General features: G+C 51.5%; 3 protein-coding genes across 4 annotated transcripts in view; 1 reads left to right on the top strand and 2 right to left on the bottom strand.

Moving 5' to 3' along the window:
• The window catches only part of STARD7 (StAR related lipid transfer domain containing 7), a 37,266-nt gene extending 34,309 nt beyond the window's left edge, over positions 1–2,957 (bottom strand). Inside the window, exon 1 of the mRNA XM_047781261.1 lies at positions 2,773–2,957. Coding sequence (XP_047637217.1) covers positions 2,773–2,852 — 80 coding nt within the window. The 5' untranslated portion in view covers positions 2,853–2,957. The remainder of the gene's footprint in view (positions 1–2,772) is intronic.
• Positions 2,958–3,555: 598 nt separating this feature from the next.
• On the bottom strand, positions 3,556–16,359 carry TMEM127 (transmembrane protein 127). Of its 2 annotated transcripts, none has more exons than XM_047781263.1 (4): positions 16,205–16,359; positions 15,464–15,781; positions 6,751–6,915; positions 3,556–5,997 (listed from the first exon to the last, which is right to left on the bottom strand). In XM_047781263.1, exons 2-4 carry the CDS (start codon positions 15,705–15,707, stop codon positions 5,690–5,692), a joined length of 717 nt encoding a protein of 238 aa, XP_047637219.1. In that variant the 5' UTR covers positions 15,708–15,781; positions 16,205–16,359; the 3' UTR covers positions 3,556–5,689. The 2 variants fall into 2 exon arrangements, with proteins under 2 accessions (XP_047637219.1, XP_047637220.1); XM_047781264.1 differs by having other exon boundaries at positions 15,464–15,853; positions 16,205–16,356.
• Positions 16,360–16,524: 165 nt separating this feature from the next.
• CIAO1 (cytosolic iron-sulfur assembly component 1) lies at positions 16,525–22,360 on the top strand. The gene is made up of 7 exons (XM_047781262.1): positions 16,525–16,794; positions 17,591–17,739; positions 17,865–17,976; positions 18,062–18,150; positions 18,401–18,602; positions 19,271–19,358; positions 19,677–22,360. The coding sequence occupies exons 1-7, from the start codon at positions 16,656–16,658 to the stop codon at positions 19,915–19,917; spliced, it is 1,020 nt and encodes a 339-aa protein (XP_047637218.1). The 5' UTR covers positions 16,525–16,655; the 3' UTR covers positions 19,918–22,360.
• Positions 22,361–22,712: the final 352 nt, after the last annotated feature.

Genomic DNA, 22,712 nt, shown 5'->3' with positions numbered 1-22,712 from the left:
GTGTAGGCTGGCAGCTGCAGCTCTGATTCAACCCCTAGCCTGGGAACTTCCATAAGCCACAGGTGCAACCCTAAAGAATAAATAAATAAATAAATAAAAACATCACCTAACATATTAAATAAATAAAGGTCACACAGCTTGCATCCTTTTCTCTAGAGCTGTTTACATGTCTTCTAACCTTTCATCTACTTAGAATGCTTGCCTGGACCCCCTCCAATTTCTCAACATCTTTCTGAAGTACATGGGCCCAAAGGTGGGGGAGGGAACCCACCATCAAGACATATGTTAGATATTGAACATGTGTTAAATACAGCATCCTTCCAAGATCAGAAAAAAATTTTGGCGGTTCTGAGGAATTAATGCAAAAATGTACCCAAATGGTGGCACGTGGCGCCAGCCCCCCTGCCTTCTGCTTGTTCACTGCTGCCCGCTCCCTCCCCATCCCGCTGGGCTGACTTGGATGGAGAAGTGGGGGTGGGACTGGGCTCAGGTGAGTGGTTCCCCCAAACAGCCAGGATGCTCACAAGCTGTGTCTTCACAAGCATTGCTCAAGTAAAGTACTAAGTTCCAAGTAGAAAAGAACAAAGTCAGGAAAGTCCGAAGCTGGGTGGGCCCTGGAATGGAGCTGGGAGAAAGGAAGAGGAGAAACAGTTCCTGAGGCAAGGGCCAGTGGAATCAAGGCCCTGCTGGCCTGCTTGAAAGTAGGCAAGCCTGATTCCAAGGCTCAGCCACGAACCAAGATAGGACACACAGAGTTCTGCAAGAGTGCAGAGCTGGCCAGTGACCACATATGCCACGATCACAGGAAGGAGGGCTGCGGGGAGATGACAGGTGTCCCATCTCCATTTTAGGGGAGTGGTGCACGCCTCGCCCCGTGCTCACCCATCCCAACCAACACTGATGGTGCCATCTCCGAACCCAGGACCCCACACGGAACCTCATCCTCACCCTCAGCTATAGGATGAGGCTCCAGGTCCTTGGCCACAGTTTGGGGAGAAGGGCGTGATCTCAGTTGGGCAAAAGAGACTCATCCTGGTGCTTAAACATGAGGTCTGTGTGAGCCTGGGGCTGCCAGTGGCCATCCTCACCACCTCTGGGGAGAGATTGCCTGAGGCTGGGAGCAGAGCAGAGGGATGGAGAGAAACCATGCCTTCCCGGACAGCGAGTCCCTGGGTTCAGCCAAGTCAACTTTTCTGTTACTGGAACCAATAAACTCCATTCACTTAAGATGGTTCCATGTTAAAGAGTTCTGTATCTGGCAACTGTAAGGGTTCTGACAATAATTTGGCATCACAGATCATCACTGGTGCTGTCCATCCACCTAATCCCTCCCCTCCAGAGCATGTCATCACTGCTCAAAGTACGAGCTCAGTGTTCCCTAAAGACCGTCCCTTTCCATTGACTGCATCGTTCTCTCAGGAAAACCTACCCATTCTTCAAGGCCCACATTCCACATTAAGTGTCTCTGTCTTCATGAAACCTCCTGCCTCAAAGCTGAGCCTACAGTCTCAACGGGCATCAAGTGCCCCTTGTCAGGGTTCCTCCCTCCTGGCAGGAGGTCCAGGAAGGTCCCTGTGGGGATGGAACCTTGTGACCCATTAATTTAGCTGTGGTCAAGAGGTCAGCTAAAAAGATTTTCTAGTTATCTCTTTTCCTCTTGTCTTCTTAGAGCCAAACCTGCAGCATGTGGAAGTTTCCAGGCTAGGGGTCGAATCAGAGCTGTAGCCGCCAGCCTACACCACAGCCTCAGCAACACCAGATCTAAGCCGTGTCTGCGACCTACACCACAGCTCAAGGCAATGCCAGATCCTTAACCCAATGAGCAAGGCCAGGGATCGAACCTGTATCCTTATGGATACTAGTGGGTTCTTAACCCACTGAGCCACAACGGGAACTCCAAGATTTTCTAGTTATCTTAAAAAAGCTGCTCTCTACTAAGACATGACACCCTCTTCCTCTGTTCCCAAGGTTCTCTCTTTGCTGCCCTCACATCCTGTGCCTCCTCACTCGAGAGGCCTTCAAGGCCTGTGCCACCAGCTCTGCCTTCCATCTCATGATGGGTGGGCAGGAACTGAGGCTCTCAGTTTCCATTTTTTTTTTTTTTTTGGTCTTTTTGAAGGCCACACCCGCAGCATATGGAGGTTCCCAGGCTAGGGGTCTAATCGGAGCTGTTGCTGCCAGCCTACACCACAGCCACAGCAACATCAGATCCGAGTCTGAGACCTACACCACAGTTCACGGCAATGCCGGATCCCTGACCCACTGAGCGAAGCTAGGGATCAAACCCGCAACCTCATGGTTCCTAGTCAGATTCGTTTCCGCTGCACCACAACAGGAACTCCCTCAGTTTCCTTACTCTGATGTCTGGCTGAGACTCTGGGCCCCGGAGGCCAACAAGGCCTGCTCCTCAGGGTCCTGGCCTCCATCTGATTTCCACTCATCCCCCACTCCTCACCCCCTCAGACTTCCACTTAACACCAAGCTGACCCCCCCTTCACACTGTCACCAGTCATTAAAAGAAGCTCTACTTTCTCTTCTCAAAACATTTCCAGGGCTTTCCATGGCTATTAGTTCCTTAAATGGGCCTCTTCAGCTTTGTGACTTCTCTCACCACACTGCAACCACCACTTGCACTTCTGGTCTTGCTGTTCCCTCAGCAGGAACTCCCCTCACCCCACTTCCAGACCCCCTCTCACATTTAGCTGCCTTGTCCAGGAAGCCTCTCCATTGAGGTCGGAATCGGCCTCCCCAGCTGTCCAGTGGACCACTTACTTCACTCTGCCTTTGCGTGGACAAGTCCATCTCCCAGACCAAGGATATAAAACCCTTGGAGACAGGGCCCCGGAGGTCATCACGTTTCTCTCATGGTGCCTACACGGTGCTTTGTACACAAGGCGCCTTTCAGGAATGTCTGAAATGAAATTACATGGGAGAGCAAACACATTCCCAGCTTCCAAGAAAGACATGTACTCCTCCTGGAGCAAAAAAAAGAACACACCCAGGCTGGCTGCTCCTAAAAGGGAGCCCTAAGCTCTTTTCCCATGATGCACGCTGGGGCCCCAGGGTGTTGGCTAAAGCTGTGACTGGACGAAGGGAGTGTGGGGAACCACCAGAGGTGTGGCCACTGGACCACTCCGCTCCAGGTTAAGCTCCCGGAGCTATTTCCACTCACTCGACTCTCCCTGGAAGTGAGTTTACCATTCCCTGCGGCTTCCAAAGAAAGCACAGCTTCTTCCTCAGGTCCCAGTCTGAAGGAGTCTATTTCTTCCCACAAAAGGGTGAGCATTTCAAAGCAGCGCTCTCTTCTGCAGCTCACAGGATGCAGAGGGAAGAAGGGCTCAGGGTCTGAAGTCAAGGATGTGGGTCCTCAGCGTGGAAGCTGTGGGGCTTAGGAGAACTGCTTAAGTGCACGTGCCTGGCATGGAGCAGGCAGGCACCAGCCCCTTTTTAAAGTTATGCCCACACTTCCCCAATGTCTCCTGCCTCTCTAAAAGAAAGGGAACAAACCACATGGGGGAAACTGCAACAGAAAAAAATGACAGGGAGCCATGAGCATTTACATTCTTATTTGTGGTTTCTGGTTTTTTGTTTTGTTTTGCTTTTTAATTTTTCTTTTCTAGGAAAAAAAAAAACACAACCAGGGGAATTTATATGACAAACTATCTGTGTCAGGAGGGCAGGGAAAAAGAGAAAGAAAGGCCAGAGGCATGGGGACCTAATAAAAAGTGGGTTTCGAATCATGTGGAATGGTCCACAGGGTCATGTCTGGGTCCTCATGAGAAGACTGGTCACTTTGGCATGCGTGTTCTGTGCCCGGTCTCCTGGTCTGCCCGCTCAGACACCCAGGGTCAGAGGGAGCTGGCCACACCCTGGAAGTCTGCTGGGGAAGAACTTGGACTTTACAGCAACAAGACTTAATTTAGCTCCTTGGCTTTGTGCTCAGGTATCACGTGCAGTCTTTCTTCCCCAGGAGAAGAGTCTGGAAGAGTGTTGGAGTCACCAAGGGACACACTTTGGCATCACAGTGAACCCCACGCAGCCGCTCACTTACGTGCAGATGCTGCCTTCACCAGCCACACACACGTGTCCAGATATCCTGGGGCAGTCTAGCCAAAGAAGGACAAGGGACATGACCATCCCTTTCTAGCCACAGTTCAACAATGGTGTCTGATCTCCGGTCTTACTGTCTATCGCCTGTGGAGGAGATGGGGGTCCATCTGCTTTTCGGCTCAGCACTGGACTCTGATTCCAAAGAAGCTTGGCCCTCTGGATCCACACTGAAGGAAGGTCTCTGGAGTTTCTCCCACTTTACACCGCAGATCTCGAGGCAGAAACTTCAACCCATCCAGAGCTATGCGTGGCCAACAGAACTGCCGGAGTGATGGCCAGGCAAGAAAGAGCCAGTAGCACGCTGTTAAGACCAGAGTACATTCAAGAAGGGGATGGGCGCATGCAGCAAGCTGATGCCCCAAGTCACAGTCTAGGAGACACGCTGAACCTGAAGGACACAGCCAGGTCCGCTAATCTGACAGGGTGGCTGACACCTCATGCAGCAGGGCCCGCTGGCTGGAGTTCCTGTGTGCAGAGCGGGGGGGGGGGGGGGTTCCTGCCCTGTTGCGGGCCCTGTTCCTGCATGGAGGTCAGGTTATGTCTCAGTGCCAGGGTCCTGAGGAGCACCACGCTGGCCAGCCAGCCAGGCCACAGTCCTCAGCCCTGGCCACAGGAAGGCCCCAGGAAGCTATGGTCACCGGGAGGGAAGGAGCAAGGGAAGAGGGCTGAATTCTGCTTGGAGAGACTCAGGGAGGAACCACCATGGGCTGGAAGGAACCGTGGCCCAGACACGGCAGGGCCAGAAGGAATGGGATAAATAGCCGGAGGAAAGGACAACGACACTCTATGGTCGTCACACTAGTTTAAAAAGAGAGGATTGGTGCTGTTGCTCAGTATTGTTTTTCCCTTTTAAAACCACTCACATTTTAAAAGGTGATGGGGCTGGGGAGATTCGGGCCCCTTCACGCTGATCCTTTCTAGGCACCAGGAGGCCTCAGGCCCACGCCAGGTGCTCCCGTCCTTGCCAGGTCACTGGCCACCAGGCAGGGACAGGGCGGGGAGAGCGCACATGCTCTGCTTCCAGGCAGCCATCCCTCCTCCCTACAAAACCAGACCATGCGTGATGGGCAGTCCAAAGATTAAAGTGCAGAGACTCCATGGAGCAGGCAGCCCGGTCCTGGACGCTCCCAGCAGGTGCGGGGGCAAGGCTGGGCCCAGAGATCCAGCTGTGGGACCGACAGGGACAGTCATGAAGCGTGCCCACAGGGTACGGTCCCCTCTCCCCTGGGCCCTGTGGACCTGCTTCTAGCCGGGACTGTCCACCGTCCACAGCTCCCCGAGGAAAAGTCCCAGTCTCAGAGAGAGAGCCCACAGAGGGAGAAGACATGTATGACCGTCCCTGGTTGGTAATGACTAATGACCATGGAGGGAGAGGGGCGTGGCAAGAGGGGAAACAGTGCATTATGTAAAATCAGTGAACCCCAGGTTTCGAGGGTGGGGATCCATGAACTCCCCAGGGAAGGTTTGTGAGGACGGTCGGGATCCTACCAGTGAGGCCTGTTGGGGGAAGGGCGCGCCGCTGGGTGTGGGGGCGCTGCTGAGTAGGGGGGCTGCTGAGGCAGACGGCCCACGGCTGGCACTAGGGTGTGTAGGCCGGGGGCGGCTGAAACTGGTTGATGACCTCGTACTCGGCGGGGTAGGGCTCGTTCTCCTCCATCTCTGAGAGCAACTCCAGCGCCTGCTCCTCCTCCTCCGTGGGGTAGTGGCGCAGGAGGTTGGCCGCTGTGGCCAGGATTGAGGCCCCGCCAGCACCGGCCACCAGGTAGAAGCTAACTGCAAAGGTGACATAAACCTGGGAACCGTGGTACTTCTTATGTTGCTGCTGCTGGGCCAGGATGAGTTCAGAAGCCCAGTAGGAAAAGCCAATGACGGTGGCACACTGCAGGACTGGGGGAGGGGTCAGAGGGACAGCAGAAAAAGGGGGTTAGCGGGCACGCTGCAGCCAAGACACACGAGGAACCAACTGTAGCCTCTCTACCTAAACCCCGTTCTCAGAGAACCTGCCTGACCCCAGACCCTGTGAGGGGGAGCTCTCTTGGCCAAGGCTGGGGACAGAGGCCTGAAACGACATGGGTCGGTCAGATCCTCTGTCTTAAGAATTTGAAATTGGAATTCTAGGGCTGCTGGATATCACTGGCTGCTTGAGAGGAACAGACAAGGTCATGCAGTTTGGGAGCTGAAGTCAGTACCACCACAGTCAAATCTAACACACCAGCCCTGTCACATGGGAGGAGAGAAGCCTGGAACCGGCAGAGAAGCCTGGTCTGCAGGGATGCGAGAAGGGGAGGAGAGAGAGTCTGAGCCCACGCTCTCCAGGGAGACACAGGGAGACACCCTAGTTCCTCTCTTGCTCCCTCCAGGCCCCAGGAGCCTGGCTGAGCTCCCAGCCACGTTCTTAGAGAGCAATGAGAATTCTTGCAGAATTCTAATAAAATTTGCTCCCTACAGCTGGGCCGAGTGGGTTTGTGGTCCTGGCAGGCATACATGCAAATGCCAGTGCCTTGTGAACAGCTGGCGCTGAAATGAGCATCGGAAACTGTGTCTGCTCATGGAAACCCCTTGGTCTCTGCCTGCAACTCCAGACAGGATGCCCCTAACCTGCGGCAGTTTCTCTCCCACTGGGAGCAGGCCAGGGCTTACCTGTGAGGATGTGGGCAAAGGCATAGCGACGGGTGATCTTCAGGGCCGGATGCTTGGGCCCAAAGACATCCAGAAGGAATGCAGAGAGACTACACAGGATGCCCAGGAAGCAGAAGGCGGCGATGACCCGCAGGAGCAGGACGGTCTGAGGATTCATGCAGAAATCTGGAGGGGAAGAAGCAAACCCTCAAGGCCCCAGGCCATGCCCTGGGGCAGGGAGTCCCCAACTGTGAGGCGTTTGTCCCCTCCAGTCCTGGGGAGCCAGGGAGGATGGGACGGAGGGCATGGTCTCAGCACCTGCTCCCTTGTGCCTCAGTCCTTTCTCCCTCTCCAGTAAGACTAGTCCAAGTGCAGGACTCCACTTCATTGTACAGCTGACCCTTGAGCAACATGGACTTGAACAGCAAGGATCCACTTACATGCGGATTTTTTTTCTCAGTAGTAAACACTACAGTACTACTTGATCAGGGTTGGTTAAATCCATGATGTGAAACCACTGATTAGGTTTATAAATTATAAAAATTATTCATGGATTTTCAACTGCTGGGAGGGTCAGTATCCCTAACCCCATTGTTGTTCAAGGGTTAACTGTGCTTGCCATGCTCTTCTAACCTTTTTTTTTTTTTTTTTTGTCTTTTATTTTAGGGCGGCACCTGAGGCACATGGAGGTTCCCAGGCTACTGGTAGAATCGGAGCTGTAGCTGCTGGCCTACACCACAGCCACAGCAACACCGGATCTGAGCCTCATCTGCAACCTACACCAGAGCTCGAGGCAACAGCAGATCCTTAGCCCACTGAGCGGGGCCAGGGATCTAAGCTGCGTCCTCATGGATGCTAGTCAGATTTATTTCCATTGAGCCACGATGGGAACACGTCTTTTAATCATATTTAAAGACCCTGACAATTAATCAGACATTCTGCTAAAGCATGCTTCAGGCTGGCAGGAAAAAACCAGGGACTTCTGAGCTAAGGCAGCCAACAGGGATAAGGCCAAAAGGCTTATTCAAGTCCATTCTCTGTGCAGTCACTCATTCATTCCCTTTTTTGTTCAAAAAGAAGCTGAAGCAGTTTAGAGAAGCATATAATTCCAGGACAGTGCTACATGCATGAAAAGAGATGGCAGGCTCCATCATCACATTTACTTCTGCTCTCCCTGAACCCCTCTAAAACAAAAGAAAAAAACAAACAAAAAAAAAAGGCTAAGACATAAACCCATACAAAGAGGAGAGGGGCAAAACAAAATTCTGAAATTCTGAAAACTGGGAAGTAAAGGGACTTGAGTTCGGATGTACTTAGAACTGACCTGACAGAACAGATAAGCTGAAGTGTAACCCGGAAATGGGAAAAGCTAAGAAGCAACTAGATGTATACCACAAAAGCCTGAAAGGCTCAGAAACTGACAGCACCAAATACTTTCTAAAATGAGGACAAAGCCATGGGGTGGGGGTGGGGGGGAATGGCCGGGTGTGTGCGGGCTAGCTCAACCAAAATGAAGGAATGAACCAAGAAAAAGGAAGCTGCTGAAATAGAAGACCCAACAGTCAAAGAGTAAAGCGTCCCCAAGGTCATGGTGAAGGGGGATCCCAGGATGACAATTGTACCCCAGATACAGATAGCAGCCTAGATTTCCTTCTAGGACTTTAATACCATTCTTTTTCTTTCTTCTTTTTTTCTTTCAGTTCCATTGAGACCATATTGTCAGTTCCCTTTGATAATCTGTGCAAACTGCCACAGCTCCAGAAACACACAAGACAGAATAAAGGCTGATCCAAAAAGAAACCATTTTAGGCTTTGATAAAAAGTAGGAAATGGGCTTTAACTTCCTCTGTACAGCCACTGGCAAGTTCTTCTCTTATTTAGACCATGGGCCACAAGTGATTTGGGAAATTCTGAAAAGAGCTGGCAAGGCTTACACTATAGACTCCCTTCCTGAGTTCTGATCTCAGGCTGAGAGGCTGCAGAGCAGTGGTCATCACTCTCATGCACAGAAGAATCACCAGGGTGCTGGGTGAAAGCCTGTTCTCAAGCTCTGCCCAGGAATCTGGATTTTAACAAGCAGTGCAGGTGGCCTTGGTCTTACACTCCAAGTAACACTGATCCTGGACCTAGAGGAAGGTGAACTGATAAAGCAAAGCCCCAAACCTTGGGAAAGGGGACCTGAACTCAACAAAGTGGACTCAAACCAACAGACACTGGCGCCATGGCGTCCTGGACCGAGGGCCTTGCTTCCCACACTGAAAAGCCAGAGCAGATATGCAGAGGCCCTGACCCTCCATGACAGCTTGCATCGCCTGCCTCAGGCTCAGAATTTGCCAGGCAGATGTTGGCTGAGCCCACACAGGATTCATATGCCTCGATCTGGCTTCAGGTCATCTGCCAAGCTGCCCTGAGAGCTATCTGTCACTCTCCCGTCAGCTGACCATCTGTTTGGGGCCCAATCTTCCAGCCCGGGTGATTGCCTGCTGCCAGGAGGCTGGCCTATGTGTTAGCTCTGCCAGCAACCAGGTCCAGCCTTCATTTAACCCAGCCCTGGGGGCCTGAAGAAATCAAGAAACCCTTGGGGCCTCACTGAAACAAAAGGTCCTGGAAACAGGGGCTGTTTCCTGGATGCATTTTCAAGATCGATAGCTCTCAGAGATATTTGGTGGAGGGGCAGTAAGTGGAAGTTCACATGGATGTGGCAGGGACAGGGCAGGACGAAAGTGTTCTGCTAGTGCTTCCAAGAATAACCTGCGAGCGGCGGGGTGTAAGGGCTTACATCACACTCTGCTCTGAAGCAGGCCATGTTCAGATTCTACCAGTATTACTCAACGTGGCCAGGCCCTCTGACTGACGCTTTAATTGTACTTAAAAATCAACCAAGTTTTAACAATTAGTTTTAACTGAAAAATGTAACGCGGGGGGCTTCAAAAATACTTTCTTCGGGTGCATAGTAAGTACAGAATGTCCATTTTATTACTATCCCTTATTTTATTTTAGGGCTGCACCCACGGCATATGGAAGTTTCTGGGCTAGGGGTTGAATCCGAGCTGCAGTTGCCAGCCTATGCCACAGCAACCAAGCTACATCTGGGACCTAAGCCACAGCTTTTGGCAACACTGGATCCTTAACCCACTGAGCGAGACCAGGGATTGAACCTGCATCCTCACAGATACTACTCGAGTTTTTAACCTGCTGAGCCACAACAGAAACTCCCTTACTACCATCCTTCAAAAACGTAGCTCCTATGTGTTTTATGTTCCATAATATACTAATTTTAGTAATGAAGAAGTCTTGCACAGATGTCCAGCTGCCCCTCCCAAGAGACAAACATTGGTGGTAGCCTCTTGTATACCCCTCCAGGAACAGCCTGTGCAGGCAGAGGGTCAAAGGTCACCTTAGTTAAGCTTCACTCCACTCTAGGGGATTCATCACATGGTTCAGATGAGGAATCAGAGGCTCCAGGACATTAAGTGACTTCTACCTATTTATACAACACAGAGCTAGACCCCAAATCCGGGTCAGGCTCCCCTGCATCATGACATTCACAATCATCAAGCACTGGAGTTAGCTGCTTTATTTTTCCCCGAGGGAGCTAATCAATAAAACCCTAAAGAGCTATATTTGAATGAAAGGTCAAAAGTTACTACGACATGCTGCCAGAGCCACGTCAGTGCCAGCAGCTGCTGAGCTCACCAAGAGAACAGCTGGAAGTATGAAACCTTTCTCCAGGCAAAAAAGGTTAGGGTTGTTAAGCAATGAAAGCGCACACTGGGAACCACTGGGCAAAACCTGCCAGGCATGGTCTAAGCTTCTGCAGTCATCAGAGTCTGACTCTTAAAAGCAGAAGGCACTGGCCTTGGCACCAAATCCTAGCCCCAGTACAGACTATGCATTACCTTGAGCACGTCACTGCCCTTGGCCTCTGCACTCTCATCTGACAAATACAAGCAGGAACACCTGCCCCACCTGTACGGGGAGAATCAACTCACAAAGTATGGGGATGAGCAGCCCCACTGCCTTCATCCCGGTGGTTCCATCCTCCTTACATCCAGACTGCCACCAAGGGGAGGAAGCCGCTGAGGCCACCAGGCTGATGATGCAGTACAGAAAAGGGGCTTTGGACCCAAATTCAAACAGGTCTTGTTTCTTTCCTCTCTCTCTCTCTCTCTTTTTTTTTTTTTTTTTTTAAGGCTGCACCCTCAGCATATGGGAAGTTCCCAGACTAGAGGGTGAATTGGAGCTGCAGCTGCCAGCCTACACCACAGTCACAGCAATGCAGGATCTGAGCCTCTGACCTACACCACAGTGCACGGCAATGCCAGATCTCCGACCCACTGTGCGAGGCCCGGGATCCAACCTGCATTCTCATGGACCCTAGTCGGATTTGTTTCCTCTGCGCCACAACAGAAACTCCCCAGGCCTTGTTTCAACGTGACTGCCTTCTGCCCTTCTCCACTCCAAAGCTCTGAGTGGAGCCTCAGGCTTGGTGGGGAAGCCAAATGGGAACTTTCCTTGGAGTGATGCTAACAGATACCCCAGGAGCCTGCCCCATGTCCCTGAAGGTCCTTCAGCAGAGGGTTTCCGGGCACGCTGGGAAGACAGGCGGTGTTATCCCAGTCTCTTTCTCTCCTTCCCAGCCAGACATCGGTACAGCAGCAAAAGCAATGAATATTCTGCTGAGAGGGCTGCCGAAGAGAAACACCATCCTCAAGTGTGGAGTTCCCTGGTGGCCTAGTGGTTAATGATCTGGCATTGTCACTGCTGTGGCTCAGATTACTGGTATGGCATGACTTCAATCTCCGGACCAGGAATTTCTCATGCCACGGGCCTGGCCAAAAAAAATATCCTCAAATGTATGTTATTTGTGGAGAAACGGCACATAGGCCAGGGTCCTAAGTTTAAATTCAAACCAGTGGTGCATCCACTACACTCTGGAAGACAGAACACATCCCATCCTCCAATTGTGCTGTGGCCTGTTTATTTTGGTAACTATTACTTGACTGTCCTCTCCAGTCACTGGGGAAGAAGGCAGCTGCTGTGTAATAGGATCCCGAGGAACTGACTTTGCCCAAGGTCACTGGTGAGTCACAGGGCTGGATTTGTTTTGCAGGCCCTGGCTCTTCCTGCCTACCTGCCCATTGCTCTCACCCCTCCTGACCCAAAGAGGCTGCAGGCAGGAAGGCTAAAGTGTCTTCTGGCCAGTTCCCTTGTGCCCCATCTCTTATTTTCTTCTTCACTGGAGTCCCTGAGTCAGAGACACGCCCCCCTTCTCAGCACTCATCCGCCCACCTGTGTAGCCACTCCCCACTGGGACTTTTTAGCTTCCAGACAAGGCTTCTGACATAAGATTCCAAGAGGGCCCTCCAGCACCTGGCTGGGGCATCACCACATATGCCACTGGTCCTAGCTGAGCTGCCTCTGAGGACAGGCCCCACAGGGCCCAGAAATGCCAGCTGCACCAGTCACCACCCCTCAAGCACTCTGGCCTTCCCATGGGCTGGCTGTCAACTGTGATTCACCTGACTTCACATCCAAGCTCCCTCATCCTCCAAAGATGCTTCCTGAAGCTGGTGTCCCCCCTGCCCTTTGCAGGGCACACCTGAGAGGCAGAGAGGGATTGGGGCTCAGAAGGACCAATTATCTGGGCTCCCCTGCTGGGGGCCACTAGAGATCTGGGCACCTCTCAGCCTGGCTGGGATGGAGAGTGGTGTGAGAAGCAGCAATTTCCCCACCGCCCCCCCCTCCCCTGGGGGAGTGGAAGAATTCAGGGCAGAATCTTTGGAGCCTCTGGATCTTTTGAGAATTTGTTGACGCCTCCAGGGCTCTGCAAATGACAGCAGGAGGATGGTCACGTTGCCTCAGGAGCACCAACTGGTGGTGACGAGGAATAAAAAGCACAGCTTTGGCTGAGCTTGTGATTAAAAACTCAACTAGAATGGGGAACTGAGAAGCTTGGACAGCTCGGTCGGAAGCGTGCACTAAAGTATGGTGGGGAGGGTGGAGTCCACACGTACATCAGCTGTGTGTCCCTAGGCAAGTGACCTGACCTCCCTGAGCCTGACACATGTGTGGGTGGGAGTTGGGGGGGTGATGACAGTACTTAACAAATGAGGATGTCATTTAGAAAAACTACAGCCAGGCATGAAGTAAGCTGAGCACAATGCCTGGCACTCAGGTGGTGGGACTGTCCTAAAGCCTGCTGGCCCTGCCCACTCTCTGACACCTGTAGAGACCTGGCAGGGTCTGTTCTCCTTCTGGTGGCATCTACAGGCACCAGCTCAGTGCCCCACAGCTCTGCCTCATCCTGAGATGGGGAATATCCCAGGCTTCCATGCTAGGCTTTGAGGCTCAGTATAATTACACAGAAAAGCCTATGACTGAAGGTCCACTGAGTACCAAAAAACCAATCAGGACAAAGAAGAGGAAGGGAAGCAATCAGGGACCTTCTGATTCCTCACCTTCTTCTGTGATAGCTCATGAGAAACCACTGTCAACTCTCTTATTAGTGGACGGCCAGTGTGCCCAGCTTACACTGGCCAAGGAGACGGCCACAGAAAGCAGGCTGAAACTCTTTAGGGGTTAGGACCCCTAAACATAAAGCAGACATAATGTAAAAGTGAAAGCATCATGCTTTATAAAAGACAAAACCTAGCTTGAGTGATTTCTCAGAAAAGGTAAATAGATGTGTAAATAAATGAAAACTGCACCAAGATTTTATTTTTATTTTTCACATGCCTTTGACAAGGATGCACACCTAAGTGGGACAAGTAAATCCCTAATAGTGAGATCATTCCTTACGATAGCTGACGTAAAGCAAAGGGGGAAAAAATCACAAGCGAAACAGCATCACTTCATACTGGAGTCAACAGTGAGGTACACTCAGCTCTGCCACACCCAGCTGTGTGGCCCTGGAGATCTGAACACTTTGCTTCTCTAAGACACAGTTTCCTGGATCTCTGAAATGAGGGCAAGGGATCAGATTGCCCCTCCTTCCATCACATGAATTTTATGAGGCCCCCCAGGAGAAGCATCATGAACCCTTTCCAGTTTTGTTTTGTTTTTTTTTTTAATTCATTTGTCTTTTTAGGGCCAATCCCATGGCATATGGAGGTTCCCAGGCTAGGGGGTCAAATCAGAGCTATAGCTGACCACCTAAGCCACAGCCACAGCCACGCCAGATCTGAGCTGTGTCTGCAACCTACACTGAAGCTCACAGCAAAGCTGGATCCCCAACCCAGTAAGGAAGGACAGGGATCGAACATACACCCTCATGGATACTAGTCCGGTTTGTTACCACTGAGCCACTATGGGAACTCCCTCTCTCCCAGTTTGAAACACTGACCACCAGGGGATCAACTGCCAAGGTCTGGATGAAGTGGTGGAAAGGTGGCAGCCATACCTCAAAGAAGGCACGTGCAGGGGGACACACTATGGGAAAACCATCCAGACTCAAGTTTGATGGGCTTTCTGCCATCAACTATATGCCATAGAAAAAGCTGCATGTCACAAGGCTTCTGCCATGTGGATAACTTTGGTCTCAATGAGCCAACACAGTGAAAACTATCATCACAGTGAAATCTGGAAACGAATCAGAAGCCCCCATCCTGTTCTCTGCAAAACCATCCTAAAGCCTCAGAAATTCAAGAGAAATGCAAAACAGCAAGCGAATTCTCAGAGAAAGACAACATTACATGTCACAAGGATAGGGCTTTTCAGCCACAACCTACAGAAGTGGTATATGATCCAAGGCACGAAGGAGAATTTGACCTTTTCATCAAATCTCAGTACCTGAATCCTTAAAAAGGCAATGTGAAGATATCTAACAGGAGAGGCTTCTGATAGGTAGGGCAGTAAGCATCTGGAATGAATTAGAGCCAGGGAGTGGCATAGGGAGAAAACAGAAAGACCTTCAAGAAAAGCTCAAAAAACCTCAGGAGTAATGAACTCTGCTGTTACTAGGGCTGTTTGGAATCCACTGACTGGTCTTCCCTGTAAAAGGCAGGCAAGGCCATCCAGCTCTCCCACCACACAGCAGGCTTTATGGTCATTACTGGCAACAGGGCTAGGACAGGATGAGCTCCCCGCCTCCTGAGTCCAGTAAAGACAGCGATCCTTTTCCCCTTTCCTGTCTTTCTGGCTGGGAAGCACGATAATGAACAAAGCAACAAACCTTACCTCATTCCAGCACACTTGCAAGGCTTCCAAGAGCCAAATTCCAACTGTTTTACTGAGGGTGGCATTTGAACTGACTTCTGGTTATTGAAAATACCATAGACTCCCTTTTTCCTCTAACAACAATTCAATTACTATAGAACTCAAAAATATTTCTAAAAACCTAGCAGTATTTAAAACTTCCTTTTTCTCCATCAATCAGTTGGCCCCAAAGAAACCTTCCTATATCCCACAGGCTCCTTAGACGGAAACAGCTAATTGTGATGCCTAGCAAGCACCCTTATCTTCTTTCCGATACACAGCGCCCTTCCTCCGGCAGAATCCTAAAATAGCAGTCCAGATTAGCATGGCGTTGAGGAGTGGGAGCCTGGCTGAATAACATCAGAATTAATGAGCGGCAGGACCCCAAACAGAGCCACCTGGTGGGCAGGAATCGGGCTGTTTCCTTCAACCAAGTGCCTGCTCCAGGCTATCTCAGCTCCAGCCCGCACCACATTCGCTCCTGGAAGAGGAGGCCCTATTGCCCAGAAAGAAGAGGGCCGGCGCGCAGCGCCCTCACCTTTCAGCAGGTCCGGGTGCACGTAGCCCAGCACGTCGGAGACCCCCAGCTCCTGGCGGGAACAGGTGCCACCGTGGATGTGCAACCAGGCAGGCTCGGCGAGGGCAGTGCACAGCGCGGTGATGGACAGGGCACCCGGTAGGGCTGAGGCCAGGCTACGCTCCGGCTGCTTGGGCAAAGCGCTGCCTCCCGGGCTCCTCCGCCGGCGCCCGCCGGGCAGCCCTGCGCCTCCGGGGGCGTACATGCCCGGGGCCGCCCGCCGTAGCTCCGCGGTCGCTGCTGGTCGCCGCCGACCTCCGCGGGGCGCACAGAGCCTGCCTGTCCAGGGGAGGAGAGCAACGCACTGGGTTCGCAGCAGGTAAGGCTGGAGCAAAGCTGTCAGGGTCCACGCTGATGAGGACAGGGGTGGGACAGAGGGCCGAGCTGAGACCCGAGAGCTGCGGGGGTTAGGGAACTGGGACCGGGTCCCTGGAGTGGGGCTGCGGAGGTGCGGGATGAGGACCGGGAGAGGGCTAGGGGCCCGCTGCATCTCGGCAGAGCGGAGTAGGGAGAAGGCTGGGACGGAGGTATCCGTTACTGGTGGAAGAGAGTCTTGACCAGAGGGGTCTTGGCCAGAGGGAGTCGAGGCGCGGAGAACTAGCCTGGGCCGCAGGGATCGGGGACCCAGGATCTGGGAACGGCGCTCTGGGGTGCGACCTATACCCAGAAAGGACCCGCCTCTCACTAACTCCTAATCCTTACCAGTCAGCAGGCCTTAAGTGTCTGGATGGCGTCGCTCCGTCCCGACAAGGGCTCCTCAGCTCTGCGGGACCGACCGTTCCCAGGCCCCAAACCCGCAACGCCCGGACAGACCCGGGCCCGATCCACTTCCGGCTTCCTACACCTCTGCCCCCGCCTCCTCCGGCTCCCCGCCCCGTCCCCCGCTCCAGACACAGCCCGGGCGCGCCGCTGGTCCCCTGCGCAAGGCCTCACGGGACTGGTAGTTCTAGCCGGTACCGCGATGTTTTCCGCTGCGGGGACTGGAGAGGGGTGGCTAAGGACCGACTACAACTCCCAGAGGGCAGCGCGGCCGCAGCAGCGGGCCCTTTAGTTCCTAGGAGAACCCGCGGCCCTTGGGCGGAAGCAGGTTTGCGTGGTGGGAGCCGCAGTCGACAGGACTGTCTCTGCTCACCACTTTCTGCGCCAGGCCGCCATGAAGGACTCGCTGGTGCTGCTTGGCCGTATCCCGGCGCACCCGGACTCCCGCTGCTGGTTCCTGGCCTGGAACCCAGCGGGAACTCTGCTGGCCTCGTGCGGTGGCGATCGTAGCGTCCGCATCTGGGGCAGAGAGGGTAAGGCCGGTCCCGGCTTGCCGCCGAGGGATCTACGTGTGCTTGGTGTGGGTACCATGCTCTGGGAGTGCGCAGCCTGCGGGGCAGCAGATTCAGAAAGGGGGGGTCACTGGCCGAGGGAGAAGATGGAGGAGCCACTTTCGAGTTGGACGTTAGCCACTCTCTTCTGGTTTTTCTGGCTAGAAGCAAAGATGTCAGTAGATGGCTGAAATAGGGAATTATGACAGTTGCTGAGGCAGGAAAATGAGAGAAGGTGGTAGGAAAGTAGCCTGCAGAATATTTCGCGACAGACGATGAAGTTTACATTTTGTCCCAAAGGTATTTGGGAGCCATTGACTGTTTAGGGCCGCATCCAAGGCCTATGGAAGTTTCCAGGCTAGGGATCAAATCGGAGCTGCTGCTGCCAGCCTACGCCACAGCCACAGCAACACTGATCTGAACTGCATCTGCAGCCTACACTGCAACACCGGATCCTTAACCCACTGAGCAAGGCCAGGGATCCAACTCGCATCCTCATGGATACTAGTCGTGTTCTTAACCCACTGAGCCCCAACAGGAACTCCACCACTGACAGTTTTAAATCAGGAGGGCAACTCCTCATTTGTTTTAGAAAGATGCCTCCTAAGGAAGTGGATTCAGTTACAGCTTTCTGAAAGCATGTTGTTAAATACACTCACTGAACTTTGCCCTCTCAGCTGGGCTCCAATACTGGTCCCCATTACCCAGTGGCATCGTTAGTACTTCAGTATCTTCTTGTGCACCCAGCTCCACAGCCTGGTCTGCCCTCTGCTTTTAGGCGACAGCTGGATCTGCAAATCTGTCCTCTGTGAAGGCCACCAGCGCACCGTACGGAAGGTGGCCTGGTCTCCCTGTGGAAATTACCTGGCTTCTGCCAGCTTTGATGCCACCACTTGCATTTGGAAGAAAAACAAGGATGACTTTGAGGTAACTGGGTTGAATGGGGCCAGGATTGTTGGAACCTGAACTGACCTGGGTGGGTAAGGCTGTACCCAGGAGGACTGCAGGAGTCTTAGATGACATTGATTCCTGTCCCTTTTCCCTTTTCACAGTGTGTAACCACTCTAGAAGGCCATGAAAATGAGGTCAAGTCAGTAGCCTGGGCCCCATCTGGCAACCTCCTTGCTACCTGCAGCCGAGATAAGAGTGTGTGGGTCTGGGAAGGTGAGTCCCTCCAGGCACAGTTGAGAACCAGCCATCAGATCCCCACCCGTGTCCCTTATGAGCTCCCTTCTTTTCTCTGCTGCAGTCGATGAAGAAGATGAGTATGAATGTGTCAGTGTCCTCAACTCCCATACACAGGATGTCAAGCATGTGCTTTGGCACCCAAGCCAGGAGGTAAGAGTCAGGTACCCTGGTGGGAAGGAATTCTGATGTGGAGGGTTGTGCCCAACCTTCTTCCACTCTCCAGCCTTAGCCTGATTCTTGCAGAGATCTCTATCTGTGCCCCAAAGACGTCAGTCAGTCCCTTTATAAAAGTAGATCCCTGGGACTTCCTGTCCTGTCCTAGGAGGGAGAAGTGCTGGAACCACAGGTACTTCCTGGGCCCTCCAGACACGTCCTGTGTTTTCCCTGTCCTTCTCCACAGCTGTTAGCCTCTGCCAGCTATGACGACACAGTGAAGCTCTACCGGGAAGAAGAGGATGACTGGGTATGCTGTGCCACCCTTGAAGGTCATGAATCCACTGTGTGGAGCTTGGCCTTTGACCCCAGCGGCCAGCGCCTGGCATCTTGCAGCGATGACCGTACCGTGCGCATCTGGCGCCAGTATCTGCCAGGCAATGAGCAAGGTGAGGAGCCAATCTGAGGGCTAAGAAGATTTGTCTCTTGTGAGGTTTGAAAGAGTGTGTAGGATTTTAATGCAAGAAGAAAATTCTAGGTGCAAATAAAACAGCACAAACAAAAGCATTGAAGGTGAAGACAGCCTAGACTTATGCCAGGAGCAGTGACTTGTGTGGTGTCAGTGGTGCATAGGGTATAAAGGGTTTGGAGAGAAATGAGGTGGGTTGGGCTGCCTGGTGGGTGGCCTTAAAAGGCAGACTGACTCATCAGACCTAGTCTGCTGCAACAGGTTTTTTAAGGAACAGAACATTTCCTTCTCAGAATTCTGCTGTAAAAATACCAATCTGGGTGCAGTGTGTAAGGCAGATCCTTGAGGATGGAGATAGGAATGAAAATGAGGCCTCACGGGAATTCCCTGCTGGCTCAGCAGATTAAGGATTCACATTGTCACTGCTGTGGCTTGGGTCACTGCTGTGGCACAGGTTCAATCCCTGGCCCAGGAAACTTCTGCATGCCGCTGCCATGGCCAAAAAAAAGAAAAAAAAGGATGAGATCTCATGACTGAGGTGGGCATGGGAATTAGGATCTCCTCTGCAGGATGGGGGTGGAGCAGGTATTCCCCTGGGGTGCCTAGGACTCAGACAAGGCTGAGGCTCAAGAGAAGTCTGTCGTGCAGGGGTGGCGTGCAACGGCTCTGACCCCAGCTGGAAATGTATCTGCACTTTGTCAGGCTTCCACTCCAGGACGATTTATGACGTCGCTTGGTAAGACACCTGCCCCCACCCGATTGGACCGATTTTAGGGAAGTCAAGACCTTGTAGTAGTCTCTCTCAGGTCAGGAATCCTTCATGACAGGGAATCTGCTTATGCTGAGTGAGAAAAGTGCCGTTCAGAATTATGTGTAGTCTTTAGTTATATTGGAGGAAAACCTATTTGGCTGCACTTGAAGCTTGGGGTGATGTTTGTGGCTATGTACTTGTTAGGGAAGCGCTTCAATAAGAGACTTGTAGCAGAGCCCTGAAGAGGGTGGGGGGCGGGGGGTGGGCCCCCTGCACACACACTGATGCGAATGCTCCTCCCAGGTGTCAGCTGACAGGGGCCTTGGCTACCGCCTGTGGGGATGATGCCATCCGAGTATTTGAGGAGGATCCCGGCTCGGATCCACAGCAGCCTACCTTCTCCCTGACAGCCCACTTGCCTCAGGCCCATTCGCAGGATGTCAACTGTGTGGCCTGGAACCCTAAGGAGCAGGGGCTCCTGGCCTCCTGCAGTGATGATGGAGAGTTGGCCTTCTGGAAGTATCAGCCATCTGAAGGCCCCTGAGCCACCCTGACTTTGAAGAGAATCATGGTTCCCCAGAAAATGTTGTAAGACTTTCTCAACCCCCTTGGACCTGGAGGAGTATCCTCTGCCCTCCTTTAACTTGTCCCTCTTCTGTTCAGACTTGGGTAGAAGCGCAGAGCTGCAGAACCACTCCATTGACACAGTCCTTGGTAAAGAGTTGCAGGACATCAGCGCATTGTACTTAAGTCACAGATTTGCTTGCTTTAGGGTACAGTGTTATGTTGGGGGGGGGGGGATGATTACACCACTTCACCATACAGCACCATATCTGTGTGTAGGAGGGAGCTCAGCTCTTTCTGGAAACAATCCAGCTGAATCCCAAGTCCTGTTTTATAAGGAGATTCACAATTGAAAGAATTCCATGGTGAGTCCTTTTCTGAAGTAGATCCCGCCTTCCCCATTGCTGGGCAAATCCTTCTATTTGAGACATTCAGTCAACGTTGAAGGAAATTTTTAAGTATAGGTTAGAGTAAGAGATGCTTCTGCCTTCCCTTAGCGAGCCTGACGTACCTTCTGTGCTGTGAGGACAGCTGGAGAGTACTGAGAAATAAATGGGGAGGGTGTGAACCCTGAAAGGGAGTTACTGTTGGCCACAAGTCATGCATTCTCAGTGGCTGAAAATTGATTCTTGGGTGAGGGGCAAGAAAATCTTAGAGACGGTAATTTGTGGCTCTCTAAAGGACCAGTATGTAAATATATTGTGGTCTGTCTATATTACCTTTTCATCACGGGGGTGGGGATGTGTGCAACCTGTGACCTATACCACAGCTTGCAGCAATGCCAGATCCTTAACCTACTGAGCAAGGCCAGGGATCAGACCTGCATCCTCATGGATGTACTCCCCAGGTGGGTGGAGACTGTCTTCAAGGCCACAGCCTTAACTTCATTTTTTACACCACAGAAATCACACTCTTAGATTTTGAAGAGAAAGCTGGGGTAGCATCTAAAGCAGTGGTTCTCAAGATGTGGTCTGCCAGTCACTGGAAATCCCTTGAGCTTTCTGGGGGACCAAGAGGTCTCTGCTTGGCACCTTGGCAGGAAGCAAGGCAGTGACACCAAATTCTACAGTTGTGTCTCCATGCCTTGCTCTCACAGTAAAAATACTGCCAACATCACTGTGAAATGTCCTCAAGAGAGCCAATAAAAGTAAGTGTATGAAATTTGGACCCTAGAGTAACATTCTGATGATGGGAAGCACGCCTAAGCACTCATGCCCCCTGCAGAGCGGTCATCTTGAGGAAAAGCACTTGTGCAGTTGCAAGCTGAATCAGCTGTGTTCTTCACAGCATATTTTCACTTCAAGGAACTAGCAAATTATAGTATTTCAATTTGGCTATTAGGAGACATTTTCTGGTAAATGAATCAAATGAGCCTTTCACTTCAAGGGAAACTGTTTCGCCAATGATAAAACGAAAGCCTTCAAGCAAAAATCAGAATTTTTGAAAACTTGTATTGCCGCCATGAGCTTGCCATCTTCCCAACATGTAGACTTTTCTGAGGGGATTGGTGGTGATATGAACAAATGTGATTTGTATGATGAAGTGTGTTGATGTTTGGAAGATTTGCGTAATTCAGTGAATGAACATTTTCCAAAAATGACTAATGCACGATGTTACAAAACTGAGATAGACTAGGAGTTCCCTGGTGGCCTTAGCAGTTGTGGATCCAGCATCATCATGGCTATGGTTTGGGTCACTGCTGTGGCATGGGTTTGATCCCTGGCCCAGGAACTTTAGCATGCTGCAGGCACAGCTAAAAAAATAATTTGGAAAAAAAGGAATATAGATTGGTGGGTTTTAGCGTAGGAATATAAAAAGCTCCTTGATGGAGTTCCTTGATTCCCATAGTGACACAGCAGAAAAGAATCTGACTAGTAACCATGAAGTTGCAGGTTTGATCCCTGGCCTTGCTCAGTGGGTCAGAGATCCTGCCTTGCTGTGGCTGTGGCGTAGGCCAGCAGCTGTAACTCTTAATTCGACCCCGAGCCGGGAACCTCCATATGCTGCAGGTGTGGCCCTAAAGAGCAAAAAAAGAAAGAAAAAAAAAAAAAGCTCCTTGGCTAAGGTTTCATATTGCCTTCAAGAAACTACCACCTGTGGCGTGGTGACATACTATCAAATAGCCTGTTACCTGAGAAGTCCATTTAAAAACCTCCTTTTCCAAAATCATGTCTGTGACATCAGCTTCAACTCAAATACACAGCAGACTGGAAGCAGCTCTGAGAACCCCGACTGTCTTCTATTAAGCCAGACGTTAAAGAGATTTGCAAAAATGTAAAATGCCATACTTCTTCCTGGATTTCTTTTGGAAGTTGTCTTTCATGAAAAGTTAACATGTTACTGTTATTTTAAAATGCATTTAATACTGTAAGTAAATATCAATGGATATAACCATGATAATAAAAGCTATTTGGAGGTCTTGAGTTTTTGTAGTATCAAGGGGTCATAAGACTAAATTTGAAAACTGCCAACATAGGAAAGTCACCCATCAAGATCATCTCCCAATTTTATGCACACTTATTCCTGAAAAACAACAGAAGGCAAGAATTTGAGGAAGAAAATTTGATCTGGATTTTAAAATCAGTTTTAAGCACCCTGCTGGTGCTACCTCCTTACAGGAGGGGACACTGCCCATCTTGAGAAACCCCTAACCTGTTGATCACTCCCAAGTTCAGTGTTAGTTCCCACAGTAGTGCTAACACCCGGGTGGCATTCAGAGGAGGCGACCGAGGGCACAGCCTGACTGAGGAGAAGCTACCAACACTGTTCCCTCCA

Source organism: Phacochoerus africanus, chromosome 5 (assembly GCF_016906955.1).
Source record: "Phacochoerus africanus isolate WHEZ1 chromosome 5, ROS_Pafr_v1, whole genome shotgun sequence".
In the NCBI taxonomy this organism is placed as follows: domain Eukaryota; kingdom Metazoa; phylum Chordata; class Mammalia; order Artiodactyla; family Suidae; genus Phacochoerus; species Phacochoerus africanus.
This window is presented reverse-complemented; position numbering and strand designations above follow the sequence as displayed.

What these genes read in the sequence shown, in the direction of transcription:
- TMEM127 (XM_047781263.1), bottom strand. Translation starts at nt 15,707, where the DNA reads ATGTACGCCCCCGGAGGCGCAGGGCTGCCCGGCGGGCGCCGGCGGAGG. An exon ending in GCACCCGGACCTGCTGAAAG is followed by an intron (nt 6,916 to 15,463) that starts GTGAGGGCGCTG and finishes CTTCCCCTCCAG; the next exon opens with ATTTCTGCATGAATCCTCAG. An exon ending in CTTTGCCCACATCCTCACAG is followed by an intron (nt 5,998 to 6,750) that starts GTAAGCCCTGGC and finishes CCCCTCCCCCAG; the next exon opens with TCCTGCAGTGTGCCACCGTC.
- CIAO1 (XM_047781262.1), top strand. Translation starts at nt 16,656, where the DNA reads ATGAAGGACTCGCTGGTGCTGCTTGGCCGTATCCCGGCGCACCCGGAC. An exon ending in AAAACAAGGATGACTTTGAG is followed by an intron (nt 17,740 to 17,864) that starts GTAACTGGGTTG and finishes CCCTTTTCACAG; the next exon opens with TGTGTAACCACTCTAGAAGG. An exon ending in ACGATTTATGACGTCGCTTG is followed by an intron (nt 19,359 to 19,676) that starts GTAAGACACCTG and finishes TGCTCCTCCCAG; the next exon opens with GTGTCAGCTGACAGGGGCCT.